Genomic DNA, 21,857 nt, shown 5'->3' on the forward strand with positions numbered 1-21,857 from the left:
ATGTAGTATAGATGTAGACATAAAACTTAGAAAGTAATTTCAAAAATTGGTTTGGGGGGGGGGTTGGCATTGCTTATTAAAGTTTTGCTAAGGTTTTCTACATGATGTACTTCAAAATCAAATGAAACGCTACTATAATAATTTATTCTCTTAATTTCTTTTTTGCGTTAATCATAATTTCAAGTTAAAGCTAATGCCTATCATAGGCTTGAGTAAATGTAGCTGTCACATCCTTCATTCATAACGCCTTCCGAAAAATGGAAAAATTCCATCAACGATTTATCGGATGAAGACATAGAAAACCCATAGCTATGCTCATGGGCTTTCTCTATTCGACTCTTGATGTGAAACAAGTGGAGATTTTTTTTTCAAAAACAATGAAATTTTGCATTAAGTAGATGCAGTTGGTATTTCAGATAAGATGGACCTCCAATATATCGTGTAAAGTCTACATCTAAGAGATGGCAAATTCATGTGTTTTACAATATTCTAGATATTTCTGGAACAAGTTTCTGGATTCTCTAAAGGAAGGGATATTATTTTACACGTTGAGAAGAATTTCTGTAAATCCCTAACCGCTGAGAATAAAGTGATGTACCTAAAGCATCTTCTCAGAACAAATGAGCTGATCTCCGTGGCGGAGTGGTTAGTACAGCGCGCTACGACGCCAGGGGTCCCGGGTTTGAATCACGTCCTGGGCATGGGTGCTCTTTGTGAGTGTCCCTTTATCAATATAATCACTTATACTTATCTTCGCAATTAGCACAAAAAAGTAGCAGAAAAGCGCAATAAAATAAACCAAATTAATCAATCAAAACAATATATATATATATATACGAAGTGGGGGATTATGAACACCTTTAAGGCAAAATTCCTAGTAATTAAGAGATTTATTGAAATAAAAATAAGTTTCATATTGCAAAATGAAGATCAGTCTTTGCACTGTATCTGGTAGTACACATGAGTAAAAATCTCTTTCTGTAAAGGAGCAAAAAAAATGCACACAAACAAAAGCCTGCAAAACCCATATTACCCCCACTCATGGGCAGTTATGTTTGATGGATACACACGTAACAATTAGTCACAGGATAGCACATAGGCGTGCGTACGGGGGGGGGGGGCACTTTCCCCCCTAATCATAGACGTTCGCAGTTTTTTTTTCCACGGAGGGATAAGCAAAGTATTTTTCCATGGGGCATATTACGCCGATAATAGTGTTGCACCCTAAAAAAGGCAACTTGAATTTGAAATTATCGCGTTAATGTAAATTACTATGACTGAATTCAAATTATACGTGTGAAATATATACTTTTAAGTTGACATTCGATTTCTAAGGGGAGGTGTGGCCATCCTTGCCCCCCTTCCAGAAGTCTATGTCCCTACATTATTAAACTTTTACCTAGAAATTTAGTGTAGAGGAATTTTATCGCCGTTATTAAACGATAGTATACTCATATTGCCCCCTCCTCAAACTTGGACGAAAATCAATTATAGGGTGGCAAGGGGGGCAAACATTGGGGTAAAAGAAAGCAAGACTAGTAGAATCTAAGAGTAGCAGGACAAAAATATACTCAAGATGGAATTTGTTTTCACGTCTATCTTGCATTATTTCTTCCAGACGGACAAGAGCACCTGCAGGGGTCACATAATGGCAATTGCACCCCCTCGATATCAAGTTTTATACAAATAAAAATACATTTCGTAAAATTTTCTTGCTCGCTTCGCTCGCACTATATATGCTTTTCTTACAGTCTTGTCAAGTTAGAGCCGTAGCTAGGAGGCGGCGGGAGTTGGCCCAGGGAGCCGAAATGATAAAAAAAAAAAGGTTGTAAAAGAATGCCATGGGGGCCCATGAAGTTTCTTGTGCCATATTAAGTCAATATTACTTTCAATTTGCCAAAATTTTTGTCTAAAAATTTTCAGAGACAATTTATTTATTCCGTATGGTGCTTCTTTGTTGCTGCATTATATAAATACCCATCAATGCAATGAAACTAAAAAAAGTGAGATAAAATGAGGTTTTTCTTTCCCGACTGAACTTTCATCAAAGCTTTGCCCCCTAATCAGAGGGTCTGCGCACGCCTATGGGATAGCACTGAATGAATTCATATCATAAAAATGTCCTGCAGTCATCAAATTTCCTAATCTTCCTTATTAGGGCAGATGAAATGTAATTCTTCCTGTGTACCAACATAATTATTATGATAGCGCAAGGAACAAAGGTGACAACAAATCCACTCCTCATCACGATACCAACAACGTTTGCGTATAGGGCACTGACTGTCCTCTTTACTTGCATCCGTTAATGGAGTACGATGTGAATTTGTTATGGATCGTGAAGGGTAATACACTTCTTTTTTGTCAATTTCTGAGATTTCAAAAAGGTTATATGGCTTAGAAGCTTATCTTCTAAAGTGCCCATATTACACCGAATTGCTGTGCTCAATTTCCCCCGAATTGAAACCTTTTATGTAAGTTGGTACTACTGTGTTAGACGAACCACAACACAATGATGCAATTCATAGTACGTACGTGATCCACTGTTCTAGCTTTGTTGTTACTACAAGCCCCACCTAGTGGTTGCAGGACCTTGTAGTTGGTGGTGGGGCTTGCGTGCTCTGATGATCCCCTAGGCTATACCGGCGGTAGCATAGCTACTGGCAGGGTCTCCCATGCCGGGCAGGCTAGCGGGTAAAGAGCCAGACTAAGAAGCAACCTAACGGTCAACGGCTCCGAAGGCGGAAGATGATGGATGGTCATCTCATCGGCTGAGGAGGCGGAGGAACCTAGAGGAGTAATACCTCTATAAAAAACCTTGGTCCATCTGGCTCCGGATGGTAGCACCTTGTAAGGGCCCCTTGCCAGGGTTACGGTGAAGACCTCAACGACATCTGTGGCGGAGAAGGAGACCTTCGGAACGGTAGAGATGGCGGAAGAGGCAACCCACCCTCTTGGGAGAAGAGGGAAACTACTGCCTTGTGGAAAAGGGGAACTTCAAAGGCTAAGGGAGTAAACCCCGAAAGAAAATCCTGGTCCCCCAGGTTGGGGGTTGGAGTGAGAGACTTTAACTCTACCCGTAAAACGTAGAGCAGAACAGCTAAGAACAGCTAAGCTATGCTCACTGCAAGCCCAGAGGCAGAAAGGAGGCAGCCCCTCCACTGGGCTAAAATGGTGTAGGCCAATCCCCTGCACATTTGAACCTACAATGATTAAAAGAAGAACAAGAGAGCAAGCCGGACAGATCACGACGACGACGAATTGGCGAGGATATGGCTCAGTGAATGTTGGAACATGGAATGTAAGGGGTCTAAATGGGAAAGAATGTGAATTAGTAAGAGATATAAAGGAAACAAAAGTGAAATACCTTGCAGTTACAGAAACAAAGAAGAAAGGTAATGGAATTGAAGAACTTGATGAAAACTTTCTTCTATTCTACAGTGGAGTACCAAAACAAGAAAGAGCAAGATCAGGAGTGGCATGTATGATACATAAAGATAGAAAGGAAAATGTCAAGGAATGGAAATTTATAAATGAGAGAATAATGACAGTAGACATTTTCGAGCAGAAAGAATTAACTCTAGTGATTGTATATGCCCCTAACGAGAATGAAACTTCAAACAACAAAGATCAGTTTTATGAAATACTACAAAGAACTATTGAAGACATAGATAAAGAAGTTATTATCCTAGGAGATATGAATGCCAGAGTGGGAAATAAAACTGATCGATGGGGAAAAGTAATAGGAAAGTATGGAGAAGAAGTTATAAATAACAATGGAGAGAGACTATTGGAACTCTGCATAATAATTGATCTGATTATCACCAACACTATGTATATACATATACATAAAGACATACACAAATATACTGGAGAAGAACCAAGTAGAAATGAAAAATCTATAATAGATTACATCATTGTGCGGAGAGATATGAAAAAGTTCATAAGAGATGCAAGAGTTAAAAGAGGGCCAGAAGTAAACACTGATCATAAACTTCTCATATTAGATATGACCATAGGGGTTAAAAGTAAGACATCAAGGATGAATAGAAGGAAGAAAACGATAAATTACAACATAAGAGAGAAGATAAAGGTATACAAGTTGAAAGAGAAAAAGGTTCAAGAAGAATTTAGAAAGAAAGTGAAAGAAGAACTAGCGAATGAGCATGTAGAAGAAAGAGAAGAGGACTTAGAAAAACTCTGGAGTAAATGGAAAGGGGCAATAATATCTGCAGCTGAACAAGTATGTGGAACATCTAGAGTAGGAAGCAAGAAGAAGATAACAAATTGGTGGAATCCACAAATAGAAGCAGAGGTAAAAGATAAGAAAGAAAAATGGAAGAAATACCTGTCTGTGGGTACTCTGGAGGCATTTGAAGAATATAGAAAGCAGAGGGATAAAGTGAAGAAAGTGGTTCAAGAGGCAAAGAAAGAAATGTGGGAGCAATTTGGAAGAAATATGGAGCAAAATCGTAAGGAAAATCAAAAACCTTTTTACAAAGTTTTGAAGAACATGAGGAAACAAAAAGATTGCCCTTTAAAATTTATATACGATGAAAATAAGAAATTATTAACAAATTCTGAAGAAATAATGAAAAGATGGAAAAACTACTTCCAAAAATTGTTAAGTGAAAACGAAAGAAACATACCAAATGAAGAGGAGGAGGAGGAGGAGAGAAGACCTGAAGAACCAGATATACTAGATGTAGAACAAGAAGTAATCACACGGGAAGAGTTAAAGAAAGCTATTAGTAGAATGAAACTAGGAAAGGCAGCTGGTCATGATGGCATTGCACCAGAAATGATCAAGTATATGGGAAAGGAAGGAGAAGATCTGTTGCTCAGAATAATAAATGTGGCATGGAAGGAAAAGAAGATAGTGATGGATTGGGAAATATCAATACTAATACCAATATATAAGAAAGGAGATAACAGGGAATGCGGAAATCATAGAGGTATTTCACTACTCAGTGTGCCTGGCAAAGTCTATTCAAGAATTTTGGAAACTAGACTAAGACAAGAAATAGAGGATAAATTAGAGGAGACACAAAGTGGATTCAGACCAGGTAGAGGTGTCCAAGATCACATATTTACAATAAGGCAAATAATAGAGAAAGTTATAGAATACAATAGAGAATTATACCTATGCTTTATAGATTTGGAAAAGGCTTTCGATAGGGTGCCATGGCAAGAGCTATGGAAAACCCTAAAGAAAAACAATGTAAACAAACAATTAGTAGATGCAATACAAAGTTTCTACAGAACAAATAGATGTTATGTCAGAACTGGCAATAACAGATCAGAGGAATTCATAACATCAACAGGAGTAAGACAAGGTGATATTTTATCCCCATACTTGTTTATCATTCTAATGGATGATGTTCTGAAAGAAATAAAACTAAAGGTGAGAAAATTCAAAGTAGGAAATTGGAAACTGAAAACTGTAACTGTATCTGAACTTTTATATGCAGATGATATTGTATTGTTTGCAAATTCACAAGCAAACCTACAAAGAAATTTAGAAATAATAAATGGTAATATGTCAAAGAAATATATGAAAATAAACAAAGATAAAACAACTGTGTTAAGGATAGGGAGAATAGAAAAACCCTGCATAATAAGCCTTGAAGATTCAGAGCTAAAACAAGTACAAAGTTTTAAGTATCTAGGTGTTACAATCAATAGTAATGGAAAAATAGATGAAGAATTAAACACTCGAATAAAGAATACAAACAGATTATACTATGCCATAAACAAAGGATTTTTAGGGAAAAAGGAAATAAGCCAAAAAACAAAAATGATTGTGTACAAATCAACTTATGTACCAACATTGATATATGGAAGTGAATCCTGGATAATTAATGAAAAACAAAAACAAAACTTACAAACAGTAGAAATGAAATATTTGAGGAGAACAGTGGGAAAGACCAGAAGGGACAAAATCAGAAATCAAACAATCAGAATAACATTAAACACACAACCAATATATCAGGATGTTGAGCAAGCACAACTCAGATGGTTTGGACACCTCAGCAGAATGCCTGAACATCGAATACCTAAACAGGTATGGGAAGCAAGAATGGGAGGATTGGATGCAAAGAGACCGAAAGGAAGACCACGTAGGACATGGAATGAGGGAATGAAGGATATCCTGAGCAGGAGGAACATCACGTGGAGTGAAGGAAGGAAGTTGGCAGAAGATCGTGACAGATGGCGAGCTCTCTACAAAACCTCGACACCAATCGGTAGAAGAGGATCGGAATAAGTAAGTAAGTGTTACTACAAGTACATCTACGATACATATCATTATCTCAAGTAATATTCTGCTCAGATCTTAACTCCTAGTAGTAAAAAATAATATCAGCTGTATTTTTTAGTACAATTTCGAGAAGTACTTCCCTTTAAACAGGTCCAGAACGTTTATTTCCGCCAGTTCAGATGGGAACCCAGTTGCACGTGACAATCAAAACTCCACCAATGTTGTCGACCTACAATTGACATTTTTCACCGCACACAGCATACGCTGTGACGGAATAACCTTAATTGTGCCCATATTCCCCACGTGCCCATTTCCCCCTAAAGTAACATTGCCTCATGAAAAATCCTATCAGGATATTGGCCAAAGATTAAAATCTTATTATAGTCCATTAAATAACTACAAGTATATAGTGCAAAGGTTGAAGCTTAGAAAATGTAAAGAGAAGATTCAGAATTAAGCATTACGGATGAGTTGCTGTTTTTGGGTCGGAGACTGGTTGTTTCCAAAGGAGTGCGAAATTACATTATTCAGAGAGCCCATGAAGATCATTGCGGTATTGTAAAAATGAAAGTAATGCTCCGAGAGAGATATTGGTGGCCAGGAATGGATAAGGTTATTGAAGAGTATGTAAATAAATGTGAAGTTTGTGCAGCTGTCAAGCCAAATACAAGCGCTAAGAAGTATAGTGCATGGACTGAATGCAGACATCCCGTGGGAAAGGATGCATATCGATTTTATAGTGTACAGAAACATCACTTATAATAGTGGATGCCTGTAGCAAATCGATAGATTGCAATAGAGTTTCATCTACTTCATTTAAAGAATTAAAGAGCACACATCTTGCTATTTTTGGACTACCAAAGTATATTTAATTCTCGTCTACGGAATTTAAAACATTCTGTGATGAACGTCACATCAATCTGTATCATTGTCTTGCGTACCACCCTGAAAGTTATGGTCAGGTCGAGCGCTTCGTTCAGACTGTGAAAACAAAGCTAGACTGTGCTGAACGGAAGCAATTGAATAAAAATTTACATTTCAACGTTGAGGAATTGTTACAGAGAGTATTGGTGGCATCAGGTGTCAAAACACCACAGCAAATTATCTTTTCCTACATTCCCAGGAATACATTTGATACCAAAATGGAAGAAATAATAAATCAAAATTGCGGAAAGGATAAAGCATAAGAAACGTTGAACCAAAGTTACGACAAATTATAGCACGGAAAAGCAAAGTTACATGGCTGGTGAATGTTGAAGGTAGAAACCGGGTCGTGCATGAAGATCTGTTGAAGTGGATACAAGACAAGAAATATACATATCATATTGGAAGTCAGAATAAGGAAGAGGATAATGATGAACGAGTACATATGCCAGATACAGGTCAAGACGGCGGATGAATTTGCTACGATGAAGACTTATTGATTGTTTGGAAGAAATTTAAACAATCACAGTGATACTGTGGGAGCTGAAGTTTCAACGCCAGGTAACCAGCCATCTACGTTGAATTCAGATTATTCCTGCAGTCTACATCAACAGCAACAGCAGCCGCAGCCGCAGCAGTATAGGAGGTCCTCTCGACTGAGAAAACCACCTGATAGACTGAAATATAACTAAATCAAATAAGGAAGAGGGGGAATGTTACGTGTGCATAATATCTGAGTCAACCTTCAATTGTTTGTAAAGTAGTTGATTACGAAATTGTAAGTTTCAGCCATCTTAGAAATGGTTTTGTAAGTTTAGTATCAAATCGTTGTTTTTTATAAATTCTCGTGATAATCATTACATTTTGAAGTACCTACGTGTGTGCATAAATTAGCCTCTGCGTTCAAACACGACACTTACCTTCTATAAAAATGAAATTAAAACTTTATAGCAGAAAACTATAAAATCGTACATAATACAGATGGAAATATAAATATATTTTCCCTTACTTAATAAGTCCAACGAAACATTACGGTGAAGATGTCCGCTGTTAGTAATTCTAGAAGTTAACAAATATCAGTAATCCGAATGTTAAACGTACGCACCGTAATTGCATGAAGGCTTTGAGGAATCAGTCCAGAAGGATGAGCTCCATACACTTGACTGATCACATTTCATGAAATGGAAACAGCAGAAAATCGCATTTTGCAGTTCAGTTACTCAATGCAAATATAATTTTTTTAGTCAGAGGTCATTATCATTAGTAAATTTTATTGGATGTCCCAAGGACATATTGGCAAAGCCGAAATAGAACAATGACTTGCGAAAGTATTGCTGTGTCTCTATTGTAAATTGACAAGGCCAATGATAACGTTAATTCTTCCCTTTGAACTTACTCTCTTGTTCGCAGAAAATAATACTGTATGGCAATAAACAAGTGTACACCCTTTCGCTCTGGTAGGGGCGTAGGGAAGGCTGCGTTTAAGGAGTTCGTTCAATTCTCCTGGGAAAATATTTTGTTTTACTTCAAAGAAAGAGAGAACGAAATCGCTCATATCAATAATTACCATTGTCACGGGTGGGACATCCAGACTACATTTTTGGCATTAAAATAACCATTCTACCGATAGTTAAAAAACATGTTTCTTACCGTTTCTGTGCAATGCATTATGAAACTAAGCACTGTTAATTAAACACAACTACACCATCAACTTTACATACTACTTTGCAAGATTTATAACTATTAGTGAACAATTTTGTGTCACGGGTGGGACAGATAAAACACTGCCTCTTTACTTAACAAGAACTTTATTTTAATTTCCGGGAATTTTTCAAAATATGAAAAATAAATTATGACACTCGGAATACCAAAGGGGGTACATTTTGGAACCCACGCATAAATTTGTAGCTGCATTTTATCTGGTTTTTAGTTCCGAAACTGGAATTTTTTTGTAGCTGAATTTTTTGGTTTAATGTAAATGACAAGCTGTAAAAGATGACCTTTCTCGAAAAATTTGCTATGAAAGAAAAATATTTCTTGTGTCTGGGGTCCAAAATGTACCCCATTGGTATTCCAATAATGAAAGTAAATGCAGTGTTTTGGGCATTAGAAAAGTTGTTTGTCAACTACATTTGAATTTATTCTTGGATGACGTCTTTTCTTGCATCATCATTCAAAATCATTAATCATTCAAAATCATGAAAGCTACGTATAGAACATGAATATAAATTACTGTGTTTATTACATATTATTACATATTATTTATACTTGTAACTTAGGAAATATATTATAAAAATACTCTATGTATGTTATTTGAAAAACCCTCATTTTTAAGCGCGAAACAAGAAACAAATCAAATGCACCCCATTGGTTTTGCGTGGGTGTTGTTTTGCTTGGTATTTCGAGGGTAAGACAATGGGAGAAGGAAGTTTACCTTTGAATATTCTAGTGAAGTTGAAGGGGAAATATAACAGTCAAAGGAAAAATTACATTTCTTTTTGGTGTCACGGGTGGGACACAATACAAATCAAAAGTTAAAATAAACGAACAATATGTAAAATATCTTCTAGCTTCTAACTTAATTATGTATAATACTTGAATTCTTATCCAAAGACAAGTCTAGATTGTTGACTCAAGTTACAGCATTGCATTTAATTTAAAAAATTAAGATTTAGGGCACTTTGACATGGAAATAAATAAAAGAAACATCTGCAACCTCTGAATATGTAAGTGCTTGACTTACGGTCGCTCCAGGTTCCAGCTTCAAGTCTTAGGCGGGGCGTGAGTGTTCTTTGTGAGCGCCCCTTCATCAATTTCATCTAATCATTGTTCATCCTTATTGTGGCATTTAGCATAGAGAGGCTAAACACCGACGTAATATAAGAAAAATATAAGAGAAACAGCTCAGAAACGTTCATTTATCATTATTCAATTTTATTGGATGTCCCAAGAATATTAATTGCAACATTAAAAATATGCGTACGTCTAAGGAACCAAAAGGAACATTTGTTAGCTTGAAAAGTACAATTCAAGAAGTACGGTACTTGTTCACAACTGGATGGTTTCATTAATTCAGATTATTGTATTTAAAATTTTCCCTTGGCTTACAGGGAGTTTCCTCGAATAAGAAGTATAAAATCTGTTAACAAAGTATTACAATTAAACACAACAAGCGATCCTCCCGCGTTGTATTATATTTATATGTGTATGTTATGCGTGTTCATTAATCCGTTTATGTAGAACGCAAAATAACGAATCGAGATTTGTAATACATACAGTGCCATCTGTTGACGACTTTTGTTCATAATAATCCGGACTCCGATAAGCCGGACTTTGCTTAATCCAGACAGGAAAAAAAAAGCAGACTGCAAGATTTTAAATGTGGCTAGAAGTCAACAATCACATTCGTCATATTGCTCCGTAACGGGTAAGAATACGTACAGTACATCCAACGTTCATGGGAGAACTTCCCAAAGAAAAGGCAGTCAACCACTGATGAAATTGCTTTACATTTTACTGTACTGTATAGTGTATTTAGGCCTATGCCCTTTAAATACACCATAATAAATGTGTTTTGTTGCTATAAACGGAGTTTTATTGCACTTTCTACTGTTCTTTTAGGTTATTTAAGTTTATCCGGACTTCCGTTAAACCGGTCAACTTATCCCCCCTTTCCATTAATCCGGATTAACGAGGTTTTATTGTATTTTCGTATTTCTAGGTCCAGGTGTTAGGCTGTAAACATATGAATTTTCAAAAAGGTTTAACATTAGCCTCCTTTAGAAATTGAACTTTGGAAAGTCGCTACTTACTAAGTGCTTGCGTCATAAGAGGAAGACATCCTAAAGTTTCAGGTTTCTTGGTCCAGAGCTTTGGCCTGTAAACGTACAAAAAAAAGTTTAATTAACGCCCCCCCCCCCCCCGTAGGAAATGAATTTCGGAAAATCACCTCTTCATGCGTGCTTACGTCATGCGAGAGCGAGAGAGACACCCCATAAACTTGATTGATCGATTTGTTCTTTTAATTCCACTTTATGTACAGATAGGCTAATCGGGACTGGATCTTCAGTTTATAGTGGGATCCGAACTATGAGCCCCCACCGGGTATCGATCCCGGGAACCCCAGATTACAAGGCGACGAATTTACCACAACGCCATCGGGGAGGTCCACACCTCTAAAATTTTATGTTTCGAGGCTCATGGGTTTGAGCTGTGCTTGGCGTGTCAGTGAGTGAGGACAAACTCTATTGGACATTAAGATGTATTAATTGCCTGAAAGGGTTAAGGCCACCATTCTACTCATCTGGGAAAGGCGACTCTCAGCAGTAATAGTAATACGAACACAGGTGCTTGAGCGTCTATCCAATAAGACAAGAGAACAGTATTGCAATGTACAAGATTCACTGGAGTTGTGACCGGGTATGTTGGTAATTGCAGCAGTTGTCATTCATGTCTCGGTCCCTTTCTATTATCGTCTCACTTGTAGAAGCAAGGAGTTTGCATTTGCCAAGCCAGCCGCAGCGTGGCCGAAGGAAGTCGCTCGCTTTTACGAAACTTACATCCTTCAGACCTAACTGCACTGAAACCATACCCCCGTGCCTCACTTCGTGTAACTGCACCTGAATGAGCATTGCATGTCTGCTACTTCTCGTAATCTTCGGCCACGGTAGGGACTGGGCTTATCTTTCAAGCTCACTTCCTAACACCAAGGTGCTGCGAAACTTTCACTGAGAAAAGTTCAGCAGTCTCAAGTAAATGTCTCGTTCTCGTCTCGATTTCGTTCTGCGTTGGGCAGCGCCAAGGGTGAACCTGAGTGAACCGTGGCCCGTCTCAAAGTCAGGTTGACCCACCTGATGACCATCTCCGTCAAAATATAATGGGCAAATTTCGAGATAGAAATAAAATGAAAGATCAATGTAGAGCATCCATTGTTATTTGAATTGATTGATTGATTTATTAGGCGTTTTAAGTCCACTTTATGCACAGTAAGGCTAATTGGGACTGAACCTACAGTTTAAAGTGGGATCCGAACCACTATGTGCCTCCACCGGGTATCGAACCCGGACATTGTTATTTGAAGATGTTTGTGTTGCCCTCCCAATACTTTGACAGTCATCCATTAAATATAGCATGAGTTAATAAATGAAAGAAATAATGATAATTCCTTAAATCCTATAGATAATGTTGCCTACCAACACCCTCAGGTGCCGCCACAGACACCGTAACACCGAACAAACTTTCACAGCGTATAGAGGACATTAATGCAAATTACTTTTCTTGAGGCTTGGCTCGACCTTCGGCCAACACCAGTGAAGTCGTTTTCAAAATCTCCTCTTCTTTCGAAAAATTGCTATGATATTCCAAATTCCGAAAAAAAATAAATCTGCTTGGAGTTCTTTCTATAGCATTCACGTGAATCTTTGTGTAGTTTTGCTTGCGCTATTGTGCAGATATTTGTAATAATTTTGCGGCTGCGTAAGAGTATTAAACTATTGCGAATATCTAGACAATAGCGAAAGCAAACTACATGAGGATTCACGGCAATGCTCTAGAAGGAATTTCAGAATTTGAAATATTCTAGCTTTTTTTCGAAAGGAGAGGAGAAATTGAAAACGACTTTACTGGTGTTGGACAAAGGTCTTGCCGAGCCTTAATCTTTTTCTGTTTGACGCCTTGTACGAACACTCGGTGGTATTCCCGAAGACGAAATTGAAATTTACTTCAATGGCCATTTTAAAAACGAACACAAACAAATGTGAATAATAAGAAACGACAAGTAACGAGACGGCCGTTTTTCACCTAAAAACAAGAAATTCCACAACTGTTCTCAGAACTGATAAAATGTAATAAAAGTTGCCAAGGTCGTTGGCAAATAACGAAGGCCGTTGTGTATTTTCCACAGCATGCTTTCCATTATGATAAAAAAACAAATCAAGGTAATTGCGCCTCGAGTCGCAATCAACGCTGCCCTTATCAGCAATCAAGTTCCGTGTTAGCGAATGACGGCTGCTGTGGATATCTTGCTATTTCGCAAGACTGCTAATGCTTGCGGCATCACTTAACTAGCTTATATTTATGATATAATGGCAGGACGGTTACCAATCCACATAGGAATAGAAGTGGACAAAGTGCTGACGCTATCTTGTTGACTCCCCGATACGTTGTACAGACAGAACAAAAACGATATAAATAGTCAGGAGGCATGTAGACTTGTCATGGAAGTATTGAAACAAACTCTAAAAATTGTTACTGTTAAACCCCGTTACTGACAGACGAACCGAGTAACGGAAAATAATTAAAAGACGACAGAAGACTTCAGTGGAGGGACCATGTGGTGTGAGTGAGAAAGGATAGGCAGGAAAATGTTAGAAGGGAGACTAGTAGGAAGGGAATCTGTTTGCAGGCCTAGTAGCAAGTCGAGTATAAGGAAACGAAAAACGGAAGCCACAAGTTAACTAAAAGAAAAAGGAAAGAACAGAAGCCATTTGAGGCAACTCCTAGGGAAGGGCTCAATTTTTGTTATGATTTGATTCATTTGCTTTATTTTACTTCGCTTTTTGTGCCACTTTGCGTAGATGGGGATGAGTGATGACATGATGAAATTGGACACTCACAAACATCCATGCTCGGGACAGGATTCGCACCCGGGAAATTCTTAAAGCAGAGTTCAAGTCTGAGAGTTAAATATCTTGGACAGCTTTGGTTCGGTTGCTTTTGGTGTACAGGGATTCACACATTTCAAAATGACGGACGAACAAGAAACGATTTGCTCCCTATCATGCGTGGATATGAAGTTCTGCTCTCTTTTTTCCTAGACTACATTTTCATAGAATAAGAAATGTAAATCTCAGCAAGTTATCACTGTAGCTTACAATTTCCAATGGAAATTTCGTAACATAATACGTGATTTTGGAGGGGTATAATGTATAGTGGACAAAGCCACCAATTTTGTAACCACGAGAATTGCAGCAATATTACATTGACCTAATCTTAAATTAGTCTTATCAGGAAATATATAAGTCTCGCGCAATTAATTTAAGTAATCCCGGCCTGGGCATGGATGTTTGTGAGTGTCCATTCAATTCATTATATCATCACTCATCCCCATCTTCACAAATTAGCCAAAAGTGGCACAAAAAGCGAAGTAAAAAATCGTAAATCAATCAATCAAATAAGATTGCTTTGGAATTTACTTTCATTGAGATAAGGCTATCATATAATGTGTCATCACATCTCTACTACGACTATGTATCGAAACGTCGAAAAGTAAAGAGGCAAGGATGACACGTACTCATCAATAATGCATAAACGCGTGTATACATGTAGGCATAATGGTACCCATGCATTTTTTTAAGGGGGAGAGTTCGAGTACAGGAGAGAAAATTTGAAACCAATCATAAATAGGAATGGAACGAATTTGGTATATATTGCCTTGTCTTCTCCAGTAAGAAATAAAGTTTAAAGGAGGGTTTAACCTCCATAACCCTCTCTTCGGTGAGCTTTATATGTGGAGATGATTTGATATTGCATTGTCATAATATCGATATATTCACCAATAAAACACAAGCGATGACGTATGTGACTATGGGTCTATAGGAAATTTTTGTGTGTAATGTACTACGCACAGAACTTAAAATATGTTAATTTACACAAAAAATACATACTTTATTTCAACATCACGTTAAAGTGCATTAGATCCTGTTGATGCACAGCAGTGCATCAAAAGAAATGCGTCTTACACACAACAAAGTAGACATTCCATTTGATGAAGTAAGATTATCAAACATCAAGTAGATTTTAAGCAATTACACATGTGCATGCATAATGTTATTGACTAGAGTGAATCATATTCACTTTGATGCACTTGCGGTTTTGGGTGTAGGGATGCTTCACTGGTTTGTTTTATTTAGCTTTTCTTCCACTTTTGGGTAATTGCGAAGGCGAGGATGAATTGTGTGTATATATGTGAATTGTGATAAGATAAAATTGATGAAAGAACAATCAGAAACACACATGGACGACACAATACAAGTTCAACAGCGAATTATACTGGCTGAGAGTTCAGAGCCTCGTTGTTCTGAAAAAATGCAGCCCATGGTGTACTGCGTGAAATAGAGGTTGGCATTTCGGCTTCCTCCTCCGTGGCTGTGCGGTGTAAGGCGATGTGCTTTGGACTCCAACTCCGGGACGGCATGGGTTCAAGTCCTCCTCGATTCAATCTCTGGGTTCTCGGCCTGTGTATAGGACCGGTGGCAACCCGCCATCGTGAGGAAATTGGCGAGCTACGAGCGAGTAGCGTAACCCGGTCTCGTAAATCTCTACAACGGCTGAGGGTTCGACGTGCTCACCCCACGCAACCCCATTATCGGTTGAAGATCTCCACACCTCTAGGTAGGATTGTGGGAGGGAGACTGGCAATCGGGAGATAGAGCAAGGTCCTTCGAGGGCTGTCGAGCGACGGGTTATTATCGGTATCGGGCGATAAAGGACTATGTGTATCGATAATCTTACCGATAATTTAGCTACTCGATATATCGGTGATTTACTGCAAAATTCCATCGTTTAGTAAGGTTAATGTTCAAATACAACAATTTCTTTCTTCAAAGGCAAACTCCATTGCAATCATCTGGTCACGTGCATTAATTAAGGAGGGTTATGAACCCTTCATCTTTTTCAAGAAACATTTTCGACATCGGTTATTTGTATCCGTAAATTTTATATATTGTTCCATCCCTACAGGAGTTTTCGGACCGAAGCGACGAGCGACAAGTAACAAGCGACACTGGTATTTGTCACGGAACGGACCACACGTGCAACTTGTCGTGTCGCGCAGATTCGAAATGTTGCATTGATTACCGGGAGTTCGCTTCCAAAGTACACGTGTCGCTTGTCCTGTCGCTTCGGTCTGAAATCCCCCTTCTATAAGCAATCATTCACCGCGAATGTGCGAACACCAGATTGAGGCGATACGAAGCACGCCATTGAGAAAACGGCCCAGTCCGAACGACACGTGCAGCTTGTCGTGTCGCTCAGGTTCGAAAGAATGTATTTATGACTGATAGTTTGCTTCCAAGTGACACGTGTCGCTTCGGTTTGAAAGATCCCAAAAATATCTAACAGACTTAGCTGACACGATACACGCACGTTATTCAGAAAATGACCCATTCCGGGCAACATGCAATCAATAAGCGACACGTGCAGTTTGTCTTGACATGTAAGAAAGGTTGGATTTAGTCTTAAAGGTTCGTTATCAATTGACACGTGCTACCTTTCGGCTGCAGCGTGTCAGTTTGATCTGAAAACTCCCTATAATATACTCTTACTTTGCAAGGGAGACAGACTTACTTTTATACATTTGAATGCGCACTCACAACTTTTGGGGAAAAAATCCTTTCTTTTACGATGCTTTTCGACCATCCGTACAATATTAGAAGCGGGGAAAGTTCAACAATCATTTACAAGAGTTTCATTGCTCGAGGAAGGCTAAATAGTAAGTAGCCGGAGCACACGAAGGTCACAAAAGCTACAAACGATGTAATCCGGCAAGGCTGGCAGAAGGTTACGTCCCGATGCGTTTACGAAACACGACGCGTGCCCTTAGATAAAATACGCACTGTTTAGTGGAAGCGCCATTGTTTGAGACATCTCTTAAGCACACTTCAAGGGCTACCTTCCTTCTTCCCACTCGGGGAAGATGTAAATTTTGGGGACAGGCAGGGTCGAAGAGCTCTCAGGCGAGGCTGAAGCGAGGAGAATGGGAGAACCGAGCGTCGTGATTCATGCTCTTTCAAAGACAGATTACGAAAACACGAAATTCCTCTCTCGCGTGAAGGGAAATAACAGATTTGTCGCACTTAACACTCTGTTAAAAGTGACTGGTCTTATCCCACGTTCGTGTGGGTTTCACACTGGCTTTCGGTCTTTTTTTTATTTGCTTGTACTTCAGGGATCTTGGGTTCAAACACCGCCGTCTTCAGTGCTCATTGAAGTATTTCTATTCTGCCTGAGTAACTCGAGGCAGTCAGAACGTCTCCAGAAAAATGAGTGGGTAGGGGACAAAGGAGAGGGAATATATTTATTGGAGTGCAAGGCTGGATTTACATGCTTCTCCAAGGCCAATGTAAAAATTTCTCCCCTCCCACACTGTTTTCTTTGAACGTGCTGTGGGTTGTTGATAAGTTATGTTATGACTAAACAAAATGCTTATTATCTCCGATATTTCCAATTACTTTCAGATAAAAAGATATTTTACAAGCAAATAAATGCAGCCGTTTTATTACCTTGGTGAATTTACAAATATTGTTGCATACAGATGTATATTTGTAAATTCTCTTCACAAAATTCTTGCATTTTAAAATCTCGGTCTCACCCAAACTAATCATTGGTTACCTGAGACAAACTTGTGGGAGAAAAAGCGACCGAAGGAAGGTCGTGCTGATCACATCGCTTATACTATTCACGGGATCGGAATATGTGGGTCCCGATCCTATGTGATGAGAGCACGGCTCAAAGCACAAGGGAAGTCCTAAGAGTTTCTATTTCCTGATACAAGTAACTCATATGCTCAGTCCAAATCGTTGACAAGTGAAAATGAAAAAAAAATACTGAACCGAAAATAAAATAATTGAAAGAAAGCCGCTGCTAGGTATCAAATACTGTATTATCCTCTTGGAGTGTAATCTTATCTAATATGACCATGTAACGTGTGTGCTAATGGTAAGAATGCATTAACTTACCAGTTTGTACATTTCTTGTCTAGATACAGAAGGGTGAGAAGTTTGCACAATTGCATACCTTCTAAGGATCTAACTTTAAACAGTGCAAGTAGTACTACAAAAGGTTAATTGTCTCTTGCTTCTTCTGAAAAGAAATACTACGCATTTTATGACTGTATCCACATCACTACCACTGTCTTTCTCTTGCCTATAAAAGAATTCTCTATCCCTCAGCAGCTGTGTACCATTCAGGCGACATCCTGATCTTTGGATGGCACCGTAAACTACTTGTATTTTCCTCAGTTAAGAAGCCTGGAAATATAAATGCATCTGACTGGTGTCTCATCAAGTAGCAAAAATGCTAGGGACTGAAATTTGACATTTTTCAGTTGGATGTGCTACACCGTTTAATAACAATTATCTTTAACACATTTTAATTGTCACGTAAATGAAACAAGGAGTGAATTGGCATCTTTTTAGACGTATCTAGTATTAGTGGAAGATTCTACCCACAATTTTCCATATGTGATATAAATATCAATTTCTGTGTTCAATTGCAGGATCTTTGCTGTGGACCCATGCCGTCCAACCTCGAGCGCCTATCCGCCTGCTTACGATGCATCCTGTCCGTTCTGGAATGCCCGGTCTGCCTGGACACGATCCCACCACCCGCGCATCAATGCGGAAACGGACACCTGATCTGCATCAAGTGCCGAGTCCGATCGGAACGCTGTCCTGTGTGCAGGGTCCGGTTCTCCAGAGGCCGGAGTCTGCTGGCGGACAAGATCTTCCAGTCGATGACGGAGGCGTTCAACCTGAAGGACGAGCAGGAGGAGAGCAAAGGGACGAGGCTGAGGGACAAGCTCTTCGGCAAGAAGAAGCAGCAGAAGCTCGACACTACGCAGAAGAGCTCCGGCGGGTTCCACCTTGCTCTCACCCCGCCCAAGAACAAGCTGCTCACTCGGATCATGGGGAAATCTTCATCTGTTGAGAACCTCTCGTCGAGCGTCACCCTGTCCTCCCTCCCCAGGCCGCTCTCCAACGAGTTCATCAACGAGCTGGACCTGTCCACCAACCTGAAGGCCAAGTCCTTCTCCACCGGCGAGATTTGCAGGACGGACAGCCCGGCCGTGAGTCGTCCGATGTCCAGAACACCGTCCATAATGTCCAACAAGAGTTCTGGGCTGCTGGGGATCCCGTTCGCCAAGCGCCCAGCGTCCTATCACGGCTCCTCGGAGTCCCTGAACGCAAAGATCTACAACGACTTCTACCATCAGGATTTCCTGCAAGGTGACGGGTCCCTCTACCACTGCCCCTACGAGCAGGACTGCCCGAGCCTCGTCAAGGCCTGCGGGGTGCTGAGACACATTCAGGAGTACCACGAGGGCCCGCTCATACAGTACTTCAAGCCCAAAGTCACCGTCCAAATACCTCCGCCGGAGAGCGACACCTCGTTGACTTCACTGTGCATGGACGGAGACTTGTTCTTCCTCAGAGTCATTGCCGACCCATCGTCGGAAGGTGACCTTCTCGTCTGGCTCTGGTTGCTGGGCAACAAGAAGGATGCTGAATCTTTCACGCTCGTTCTCAACGTCTTCCAGGACGGATGCGAGAAGAGGATCACTCTCGAGCACAGCGTGCTATCCCTCTCGTCGACCTCTTGGTCAGATATTGTCAAGTTGAGAAAGAGCGCAGTCATCAAAAGCCAAACATTACGAGAGAAATTCCCAAGCTACGAACAAGGCCAGCAAGTGAAGATGACTGTGGAAGTGAAGATGGCGAACGACGATGTCTTCTGTGACAAAGACTAGGGAGGACTTAACTACGACTATGCCTTTGATGGTTTAGTTGATAAAACTGAAAATTAACCAAAGAGGACTCCACAAGCATCAATCCTCAGGAACACTGACTCAAAGATGGTGTCCAAGGGTACAAGACAAAATATGCAAGACGATATGTTATTAGTGTAGGTACAATGTTACTGCCTTTACATTTACATTTATCTAGTGTAGAAACAAAATTGGTTGTGACTTGTCAACCATACTTCCCACTGGAATAGCATATCTAATTACACGGATATAAAGACTTGTATTAAAGCAGATATTACATGTGTATTCAAACTTAGCAAGACATAAAGCAAGCTTCCGTCAAGCTGAGTCTTAACCATGGTAATTGTAAAAAACAAACAAACAACACCACAAACATTATTCTTGTAATAATAAGAACAAGCAGTTGTTATTGTTATCCATGTAAGTTATTTGTAGAGTGGTAACGTTTTTATGCAATTCATTTTCAAGTTTAAACTGCAGAAATGCTCTATACGAAGATATTTCACTGTCAGAGAACAAATGTGAATAAAAATACGATTTACTAACCTTCTGTTGTAGAAGATAACGGCCAGGAATTCTTGTTCGCATTTATCTCTGAAATATAAAATAAAATTTTATGTTAATAGGGATTTACAGAGAATTTACTGAAGTATCTGTGATTACACGAAGTGCTCAAAGGCGAAATTGTTGGTTGGGAGAATGCTTGTTCGAGCTCTTACATAAATGGAAAAGATGAGGAGTTATAATACATTGTTAAGAAGCGTGAACAATGAAACAGGTAGAGTGATGGTTTGTGCAAAATTGGTTAGATGGGAAGATGACGTCACCTCTTGTTTCGAGTACTGATTTCATATATATTGCGCATTTCAGTAACTTTTGTAAGAGTTATGATGTTATTTTTACGATGTCAAAACATGACTCAAAATAATTTTTGAGTTTGTCATAAAATTGGCTCTGAAGAAATTTATGTTTAATTACGTAGCAACTTTAGTGCATAAAATTTAGGCAGTTCCCTTGTATGTGTTATGGGACAAGGAATTCTTAACGTGCATTTCATGTGTAATATCAAGTAAGTTTCTTGGAATAAATCATGCTACAATTTGAGATGTGTTTGATTTGTAATGCAACAAACGCTAATATCTATACCAGTTGCTTGAGTTTTCTGATTTCATTATCTTGCATAATTATACCGCACGGAAAAGAAGCTAAAAATAATTCCAAGTTAGATAATGTGAAGAAGTGGGAAAAACCTCATTTTGTGAAATATCACAATGACTTTTATAAATGGTGAAACAGGTGAGTAGAAGTATAAAAATGCTAGCGTGTAAGGTAGGGATGGAAAAGTTCTGGACGAAGGTCCTTCGAGACTTGTCATTAACAGTTAAGATACTGTGAACGTCAAGAAACCTCTATAAAATAGAGACGGGACTAGACTTAGTGTCCGAGGCTCTCGGTCTTGTTCGAGACTTTGGTAAGCTAAAATTACTTTACTATGTGATTTACTCAGACATAGCAATCGTATATCTACGTTTTTAATTATATTCAGGTAAAAAAGGTAAAGTGTTCCCCTGTGCATAGCACCACGCCATGAAGGCGTATAGGGGGTGCGGGGGTAACGCCCCACACTTAATTATATTCAGGTCATACATATATATTTGTTTTTCGTAGTTGTAAAGGCAATTCGTCAACTGTCACTTGTTAACCTGCGCGGCATGATCCAAAATAAATGCAGCTTTGGGAGGATTCGTAACGTAGAAATGAAGGGCCAAACAGAAAATGAAAACATTAAGAAAAGTTTGCCTATATGTAGTGGTTCACCAACCAGCGGCAGCTGGTGGGTCTGAATTATGTGAAGAGTTGGTAGGAAGAAAATGGGGTAATAGAGAAAATTAGATCAATAGTTACACATTATTTTAGAAAATGAGGTTTCTAAGCAGTATGTGTAACTATTGATCTAATTTGTACTATAACCCGTTTTCTTCCTACTAGCTCTTCACACAATTCAGAGCCACACATGTCGAGACGAGACTGTCAAAGTCTCATCTTGTCTGGTCTCTTAGCCATTTCTTTGTTAAAATTTTGGCACGTGTGGCTTAGGCCCACTTTAGGCGAAAAGCTTTTCCTTAGCATTTT

At 39.1% G+C, this 21,857-nt stretch overlaps 1 protein-coding gene across 1 annotated transcript in view; it reads left to right on the plus strand.

Annotated features, from left to right (window-relative positions):
* The window catches only part of LOC146004235 (uncharacterized), a 32,941-nt gene extending 12,152 nt beyond the window's left edge, over positions 1–20,789 (plus strand). Inside the window, exon 2 of the mRNA XM_083142916.1 lies at positions 18,456–20,789. Within this exon, the coding sequence (XP_082999042.1) occupies positions 18,456–19,706 (1,251 nt within the window). The 3' untranslated portion in view covers positions 19,707–20,789. The remainder of the gene's footprint in view (positions 1–18,455) is intronic.
* Positions 20,790–21,857: the final 1,068 nt, after the last annotated feature.

The sequence above is a fragment of the Lepisma saccharinum genome, chromosome 1 (genome assembly GCF_977018435.1).
Source record: "Lepisma saccharinum chromosome 1, izLepSacc3.1, whole genome shotgun sequence".
NCBI classification, from domain to species: Eukaryota; Metazoa; Arthropoda; class Insecta; order Zygentoma; family Lepismatidae; genus Lepisma; species Lepisma saccharinum.